This window comes from Lathyrus oleraceus, chromosome 3, assembly GCF_024323335.1.
Source record: "Lathyrus oleraceus cultivar Zhongwan6 chromosome 3, CAAS_Psat_ZW6_1.0, whole genome shotgun sequence".
Taxonomy (NCBI): domain Eukaryota; kingdom Viridiplantae; phylum Streptophyta; class Magnoliopsida; order Fabales; family Fabaceae; genus Lathyrus; species Lathyrus oleraceus.
The window spans coordinates 331,650,482-331,659,748 of record NC_066581.1 but is presented as its reverse complement, the minus strand read 5'-3'; the positions used below and the strand labels follow the sequence as shown (position 1 = coordinate 331,659,748).

The window sequence follows — 9,267 nt, the reverse complement described above, 5'->3', positions numbered from 1 at the left end:
AACAAAATAGATTTGTATAACACATGAATATAACCATTTTGGAGAGAATGAGGTGCATGTTGTTAGGAGTTAAGTTACCAACGATTTTATGGGGTGAAGTTGTTGATGCAATAACTTGATTAACATATATCCATCTATAAGAATAAACTTCAAGACACCTATGGAAGTTTGAATGGGAAACCAATATACTACTTAAATTTGAAAATATTTAGAGCTTTGAAATTTGATAATATAAAAACAAGACAAACTTGATTTTAAGGTTGTGAAGTAAATCTTTACTGGTTATCCATAAAGGGCGAAGGGTTATAAACTACGGAAGATGGATCCTAGAGGATCAAAATTTATCATAAATATGAATGTTATTTTTGATGAGACTCATATGGAGATCAAGTAAAAAAAACCTAGAGGTTAAATAATCAGAAGCTATGGTGAAAAAGACTCAATTTGAGGTGAAGGTTCTTCTTACCAATGAGGCTAGAGACAAAGAGATAGTTGAGACTGATGTTTCTAGTACTATTGAATGATAACATACATTGTCTCATAATTATCAGTTGGATCATGATATAGTAAGGATGGAAATTATACAACTTCAAATGTACGATTATGTTGATCTTATTTGTTATGGTTTGAATATGGTCGAAGACTTCCAAGACCCATAATTAAAGACCTTTGAAGAAGTCGTCAAAAACAAAGACAGTCAAAGTTGTTTTATGAAGTCAAATGATTAGATAAACTCAGTGGTAAAGAAACATGCTTGAGAGTATATAACTTTTGAATCTATAATTATAATATAATATTAAAATTTATTTATAAATGTCACAATTCAAAGATTTTTATTCCGTAATGAAAAAACATGTATTTTTATTTTGTAACAAGATTTAGATGTCATGAACAATATAACTCGTATAACTATTTAAATTTTTATAATTTATTTTGGCAGTCATCCCAATTTTTTTTATCATACTTCCGCCGTTGCAAATAATATTTTACAATGTGTTTGTTTGATTTTGACGGTGACAAAAAATAATTTTGAATAAATTAATTTTATAAAATTAATTATCATTAAAAATAAATTTATATTTTTTAATAAAAATTTAGATACATTCACATGAACATGAATTCATCATTAAATTTCAATATAAAATTAGAATTGCATTAAAAAACTACAAATATCGAATATACAAAATCAATTTTATAAGTCAAAAGTCAATTTTTAAAAGTGAAGCAAAGATAGATTTAATGGCGTTTCTTACCTTTTACTTATACAGAAGAACAATTCATTTAACCAACCCTATGCTAAACATAGATTTTATTCTTTCAATAAAAGTGTAATCTTAACCTTTCCCATTTGAATCTCACTTTTTGGTGCCTATCAAAAACAGTCTACCTTTACTTCACTTCACTTCTCACTTACCACACCAAAATCTCACTCTCTTCAATTTCCAAATTTCTGCGTCATCTCTCACATCACCACTAACCACACCCGTTCTCTCCAAAAATTCCAAATCCAAAGCCCAAAAAGCAACAAAAAAAATTCTCTATACACTAGCACCAATCACACACTTTGTTGCTTCAATTCAATCTTTCTCCAAACTTTACTTTACTTTTCACCATAATACCAAATATTTTAATATTACAATAAATCATCCACTTTCATTAATCTATTTCAAAGTACTACTAGTACTACTGTAACAAAAGAGTATTTTTTTCTCTCTCTTTTTCTCTCTCTATAAATATAATATAGTTCAGTTTCTTTAGAACAATAGAAAAAAAAATTCAGAGTCTAGTTTCTTTTCCTGCTTTTGCGGCTTCTCGCCGTCTTTGCCGTTTAGCTTCTGCTTTTTTCTGTGCCATTTGGTGGCGCAAATTAAAGCGTTACCATTTATTACTCTCTTCTCTGTTTTCCTTCTCTTCATTGTTGCAGTGAACCTCCAAAATCGCATTTAAAGCTTTGTTTCTATACATAAAAAAGAGAATTCTATCGCCATTAATCTCTCTGCCACTTTACTGAAATTGGTTCTCTACATTCAATTACTCAAGCTCTTTCCTTCTTAAATAAAGGGTTGCTTTGTATTTAGAAAGAGACTCAACTAGTACTATAAAGGTTGGTTCTTCGAAAATTTCTGGTGCCCATTTCATTTTTTGGTTTGAATTTCTTACTCTTTTTTTTCAGTTTTTGGATCTGGGGTGTATCTATTTTTCTTATTGATGATGTTTTCTTGTATGTTTCAGATCCATAGAGTTTTGAAGACGGAACAATGTTGGCTCAGAAACAAGCCGAGGAAGCAATAGTTAGCAGCAGTTTCAATGAGACAGATCAACAAGAATCAGTACTTGGAAAGGAAGAAGAGCAAGAACAAGATCATTCATTCAGTGTCAAGAATTTTCTCTGGCATGGTGGTTCTGTTTGGGATGCATGGTTCAGTTGTGCTTCAAATCAAGTATATAAATAACCCTTTTTTTTGTGTGTTGTTTCTCTCTTCTTTAAGTCTTTCATTATAACTCATTTTGATGGGTTTATTTAGGTGGCTCAAGTTTTGTTGACACTGCCATATTCATTCTCTCAACTTGGCATGCTATCTGGAATCTTGCTTCAAATATTCTATGGAATTCTTGGAAGCTGGACTGCTTATCTCATCAGTGTTCTCTATGTTGAGTACCGAACTAGAAAAGAAAAGGAAAATGTTAATTTCAAGAACCATGTTATTCAGGTGTGTTTCTTTTTGTTTTCTTCCTACAAACCACTAATTTCAAGATCATGGTTTTTTGCCACCTTCACATATAAAAGGCATAATTTAATGACTCTAATATTAAAATTTCAGTGGTTTGAAGTGCTTGATGGATTACTGGGTCCATTTTGGAAAGCATTGGGTCTAGCTTTCAACTGTACTTTCCTTCTCTTTGGATCTGTGATTCAGCTTATAGCTTGTGCAAGGTTAGTTCATCTTTTCCTTCATTTCTTCAACAAATTTGTCAACACTAGAAATATGATTTCATTGATGTTTTATTACAACAATTTTGTTGATTGAAACAGCAACATCTACTACATAAATGACAACTTGGACAAAAGAACTTGGACTTACATATTTGGAGCATGTTGTGCGACAACTGTGTTCATACCATCGTTTCATAATTATCGTATTTGGTCTTTTCTTGGACTTGGAATGACCACTTACACTGCTTGGTATCTTACTATAGCAGCTATTGTTCATGGACAGGTAAATCAATAAAGTTAAATTTAAATTAAAATTAAAATCTTTGTTAGTTTAAACCATTATTATTGTATATAGTATAAGGTATGATTTTTGGAAATGATTTTGCAGGCAGAAAATGTGACACATAGTGGTCCAAAAAAGTTAGTGCTATATTTCACTGGAGCAACTAACATACTATACACATTTGGTGGACATGCTGTTACAGTGTAAGTTTTTAGAATAAACTTTTTTTTTCTTTTCATTTTCATCATATCAATCAATTTTTTCTTCTTCTCTTACCAGCTTTTTCTGGTAATATCTTTTTTTGAGATCATAGGACAAAAAATCATGGAAAGATCCTTTGTTTTTTTTGGAAGGAAGAAAACTATTTCAAAGGGAAAGATACTAGTACTATAGTGGATAAGAAAATTTATATAAAGTGTATAATGTAATGTTTCACAAGTTAACAAAAATTCATTATTATAGTCTATAAGCTAGATGTCGTCATCTAGGGTCATAGCATAGCCTTTAGTCATAATAGCATTTGTTCTTTTGTTAATCAGTTACTTAATTTAGTTACTAAAAGACAATAATGTCCAACTCTACTATGAATATTAGAGTCTTTTTTTTTTAATCATCCTAGTTAAGACATGTTTGCTCCCAAGTAAGATACCATCTGAATTACTATTTTCAATTTTATTTCATCGGAAAAAATCGATAGTGTTAGTTTGAACTTCAATACTAAAATTTTAATTTTGATTTTTTTAATAATTAAATATATTATATTGTTATGATATAAAATAATATATGACATGTTGTTTGGGTGGCTCCACACCTTTTTATGATTGCAAAGTAATTGAGATAATCTTGTAAGTAAAAACAAAGTGTCAATGGTGTCAAAAGGGTGTAGAAAAGTTCCTTTAATTTTCTTTAGCTTTTTATAGAAATTCTAATGTGAACAATAATTGTGATTATTCCATTATCTGAATGTGAAAAATAATAAAAAATTGCAGAGAAATTATGCACGCCATGTGGAAGCCTCAAAAGTTCAAATACATATATTTGCTGGCAACTTTATATGTTTTCACATTAACGATTCCTTCTGCTTCTGCTGTTTATTGGGCATTTGGTGATGAACTTCTTAACCATTCCAATGCTTTCTCTCTTCTTCCCAAAAATGGATTTCGTGATGGTGCTGTAGTTCTCATGCTCATTCACCAGGTATTAATATGTTGTTTAATTTTTATACCATATCAATACCAGATACAATATACAGACCAGATACATTAATTATTTAGACCAGATACATTAATAATATATAGACCACATAATAAGTTTTAAGGCCAAATCTTAGTGATTTAAAAACAATTTTATACAACAAATAAATGCAGTGGTTGGCCTTAACTTGCTTTAATTGAATTATTGATTTTTTTTCTCACCAATAAATGTGTGCAGTTCATCACATTTGGCTTTGCTTGTACTCCATTGTACTTTGTATGGGAGAAAGTGATTGGAATGCATGACACAAGAAGCATTTGTTTAAGGGCACTAGCAAGGTTACCAGTGGTGATACCTATTTGGTTTTTGGCCATTATTTTTCCTTTCTTTGGACCCATTAACTCTGCTGTTGGAGCTCTTCTTGTTAGCTTCACTGTCTACATCATTCCTTCAGCAGCTCATATGCTCACTTATCGAAAAGCCTCCGCGAGACAGGTAAATCACCCAATGATCCGACGATTTCTAAGTGAAAATATTTCGTTACTTATATTTTTAGGGTTACTTATATTTTTAGGGTTTTTCTAACGAGTCGAGGAAAAACCCTAAATATGAATTATAATGTTTGAAAAATTAAAAATTTAAAGTGAAATAGAAAATGATGTAACAAACAATATTTTTGCTAGACACTTTAACATCATAGGACTAGATTTAGTTTTTGCGTTATGTTGTTTCATGTGGTGACATATATGTGTACTATTAGAGCACTTATACTTTTATAGGCTTTTATTTTCATGTGAATGTTTAAAAACTAAGGTTGGTTTTGTTTGGGTCATTTGAAAAGGCTTTAATTAGTATGATCTTATGATTGTTACCTAATCATCTTATTAATAGCCTATAAGATGGCTTTTTTTAATAATAAATCTTAATTAGATGTGTTAGGGTAATGTCATGTCACATGCTTGAATATGCTTTTTCTCACAAAATTTGACTTATTCACATGATTGAAATAAGTTACATATAGTATTATAGTATTATGATATGGTTGTTGCCTAATCATCTGCCTAATTGGTTATTAAGATTTTTATATTTCTATTGAAATCAATTATGTTTTGTTAATAGATAACTTAGTTGATGGTTGAAATTTTACCTCTTTCAAATAAATAAATGAGATGCTAAGGGATCAAACCCGCGCGCATTGCATTGCACTCCGTTGTGTCGTGTCTGACAATGCTATCTACTGAGTTGATTTAACATGCGGATTAAATATTATTTGAGCTAGAAAAGATATGCATGGCATTGATGTAATAATGTGAATGTAATGGAGGGTATAGATGTCATTTAACATACCTTGGACATGATGGGGACTTTCTTCTATATTCCACCATTAAATTGAAGTGACAAGTATAGTTTAAGAGAGAGAAAGAGCAGAAAATGTACAAAAGCATTTAAGACTTGAATTTGGAACATTAGGAGAAGAGGTGGAAACTGGTGAGATGTCATTTTCGTTTAGTTATTTGCTACATACACACTACACTTTCACTACCGTACCATACCTCTTATTGAGCTGGCTTATTTCTTTCACATCTTTTCCCAATTATTCAAAAACTTTGGAACAAAAGTCCAATAATTTATTCAACATAATGCACTTGTTCTTGTTTGCTATATATATATATAATTTTTAGTTCTATGTGGTTTCATCATTGCTTCCTTTTTTGGTAATTTTCTGAGTAATTCAATAGTAGTATGTGTTTGGATCTACAACAAATGTTAATAAGGTAGCACCACTACTACGTGTCTATGTCGCATATATTTTTATCAATGTTGCGTTAGATATTGATGTGTTAGTGTCATGTCTGATATATTTAAGTATATTGTAATTGATGATCTAACTTTGTATTATGATTATTTTGTAGAATGCTGCTGAAAAGCCTCCGTTTTTCATGCCGAGTTGGACAGCAATGTATATTTTGAATGCATTTATTGTGGTATGGGTTTTTGTGGTTGGGTTTGGGTTTGGAGGATGGGCAAGTATGACAAACTTCATTAGACAAATTGACACATTTGGGCTTTTTGCTAAGTGCTACCAATGCAAGCCTCCACCACCACTTATGGTTGCAGCACCACCTCCTCATGCCCTTCATCATTGAAATTACAACTTACCCACTTCAAAATCATACAAGAATTTAGCTCAACCTACTCTTTATTGTAATCTCTCATGGGTCCCTCAATATTTTGTAACATACATGGAGGGGTATAGTAGTAATACTCAACCTTCATTTGGTGTGTGTGCTGGCTGTGTGTTGTGCAAGTTTTTTTTTCTCCTTTGTTTTATTATATAGTTTTTTTTCTTCCTTCTACCCTTTTAAAATTAGTTGATTAAAAATAGTGTGGATGAATGGTTATGATTCCTTTGCTATAAATGCATAGGCTAATTAAATTACATGTGTTTTGGTATCTTCCTTTTATTATTATTTGGTATCTTACTTTCTTTTATGTCCACTTTTGAGATAGTATAAAGATTTTGCTCCCTTTTAATTATGCTTTAAATAAATTTTCTTTAACACTTGGATGAGATATGAAGAAATCTATTCTAGTCTAAGCAAAATTTTGGGTTGAAACTCATTTCTAGATAAGCGATTGTCTTCTACTCAATGGATTAGTTTCTGCAATTGCGTATAGGATATGTCTCTGAAGTTGTGAATAGGGTCTCTGATCAGAAGATAACTCATTAAAAAACAAATTCTTAGTAGGATTGAATCCTCATTATTACTTTGCATGTTTCCAAAAGATACCAATGTGCAAAGGGAAAGGTTTTGTAGTGTTAATGGGTTATGTGTGGGACTTGTATAATCACTCACTTCATACAATACTCTTTAGATTTGATTCCTCACTCTTTAATTCATAGTGAGAGGAATTCGAACGTGGACCCGTTTCTTATTCACATGGGCAGCATGTGATTTCTTTTGCTCTTCATGTGCTATTATTGAGACACCAATATTTAATTTATACAAATTATTTTTTATGTTTCATTATATCATAATTCATGATTCATGAACCACTCTGCCAACATGTTACCCATATTTTCATGTCATTGTATTTGTTTATTTGTCTCTTTGATATTCATATTTTATTTTGGGAGAGGAAGTCTAAATGAGTGAATCTCAAATTTGGGGTTTGGGGTGGAATTAGATTTAATTGGTTCCCTAATTTGAGGCATAGGAGGGGATTCTTGGGGTTTTCTTTATTTGAAATAAAGTGAAACTACTTTGAGTATAAACCTAATACTATTCAATTGACTCGGTAAAAGATATTTCGAAATTTTTTAATAATTTTTTTTTTGGTCAAAACACTTCTTATACATATTTTTTCAACTCATTGTTGTTATTTTAATCATAGATTAATTAGAAGTTAATTAAGTTGGTTGCTAGTTGTTATAACTAACTTTGTGAATGGTTGTTGTCTATAAGAGTTGGTTAGTTTTGAGAGATAGTCTTTAAATAATGTATAAATAACTCAATCACATTGAATAAAATTCATAAATTTTCTCTCATCTTTAATCTCATATTTTCATCAAACTTTTTTTTTACATCACAAGCAAGCAATTTTTCTAACAAATTGAGATTTTCTTAGTTGGCCTTACCTTTAACCAGACTCACCCGTAAGGAAGTTCTATTTTGTTGGGGTGCCGATTATGAGCAAAGTTTTTAGAAGTTGAAGAAGAAGTTTACCACCACTCCAGTAGTGGTAATCCCCGATCCGAATGAGTTGTATGAAGTTTTTTGTGATGCATCGAAGAGTGGTTTGGGTGGTGTGCTTATGTAGAATGGCCAAGTAGTATCTTATGTGTCTCGACGGTTAAAATCTCACAAAGAGAATTATCCAACCCATGACCTGGAGCTAGCCGCCATAGTTTTTGCACTCAAAATATGGCGACATTACCTGCATGGTGTCCATTTTGAGATGTTCAGCAATCATAAGAGTTTGAAATATCTCTTTGACCAGACGGAACTGAACATGCGTAAATGCAGATGGATGGAGTACCTTACGGATTATGACTTTGATTTGAAGTATCACCTTGGAAAGGATAATAAAGTGGCATATGCTCTGAGTAGGAAGGAAATTCGTGCAACTGAGTTGTTAATGTCAGAGTATGATCTGATGGAGAAGTTCTGAAGCCTAGATCTCTAGTTTACGTGGACTCGGGTCGGCTTCCTAATTATTAACCTAAGTATCACGTGTGATCTAAGAGAAAGGATTCTTAAAACGCAGTGGTCGGATGTTGATTTGCAAGCCAACAAAAACCTTGGTTTCACCTGGGCCATTAATGGAGTCCTTCTATTTAACCAGCAATTGTGTATTCTGAATAATTCAGAGTTAAAGAGGTTGATCTTGAACGAAGCTCACAAGAGTGAATTGTCACTAAATCCTGGTTCACCAAAGATGTATCAGGATTTAAGGAGAAATTTCTGGTGGATGGATATGAAAAGATATATTGCAATATGTATGGCTTAATGCATGATTTCTCAGCAGGTGAAAACCTAGCACCAGAGACCAGGTGGTATGTTGTAGCTACTGGACATTCATAAGTGAAAATGGGATAGTATTTCTATGGATTTCATTATTGGGTTACCTCATACTCTTAGCGGATATGATTCGATTTGAGTAATCGTGGACCGGTTAACCAAGTCAGCCCATTTCTTTCCCGTCGAGACTACCTATCAAGTTATCAACCTTGAAAGGTTATTCATATAGGAGATTGTCTCGTTGCATGGTGCCATCAAGCATAGCTCCAGATAGATACCTGAAGTTCGCTTTAATATTTTGAAGAGCCTTCCATCAAGATATGGGAACGAAT

The 9,267-nt window shown here is 31.9% G+C and overlaps 1 protein-coding gene across 1 annotated transcript; it reads left to right on the top strand.

Annotated features, from left to right (window-relative positions):
• The first annotated feature begins 1,698 nt into the window (after positions 1 to 1,698).
• LOC127127487 (auxin transporter-like protein 2) lies at positions 1,699 to 6,866 on the top strand. Its single transcript, XM_051056681.1, has 9 exons — positions 1,699 to 2,104; positions 2,233 to 2,441; positions 2,526 to 2,711; positions 2,823 to 2,935; positions 3,035 to 3,218; positions 3,324 to 3,421; positions 4,208 to 4,415; positions 4,650 to 4,907; positions 6,326 to 6,866. The coding sequence occupies exons 2-9, from the start codon at positions 2,259 to 2,261 to the stop codon at positions 6,557 to 6,559; spliced, it is 1,464 nt and encodes a 487-aa protein (XP_050912638.1). The 5' UTR covers positions 1,699 to 2,104; positions 2,233 to 2,258; the 3' UTR covers positions 6,560 to 6,866.
• Positions 6,867 to 9,267: the final 2,401 nt, after the last annotated feature.

Coding starts and splice junctions, on each gene's coding strand:
- LOC127127487 (XM_051056681.1), top strand. CDS start 2,259: ATGTTGGCTCAGAAACAAGCCGAGGAAGCAATAGTTAGCAGCAGTTTC. Junction 2,936..3,034: donor CAGCTTATAGCTTGTGCAAG/GTTAGTTCATCT, acceptor TGATTGAAACAG/CAACATCTACTACATAAATG. Junction 4,416..4,649: donor TTCTCATGCTCATTCACCAG/GTATTAATATGT, acceptor AAATGTGTGCAG/TTCATCACATTTGGCTTTGC.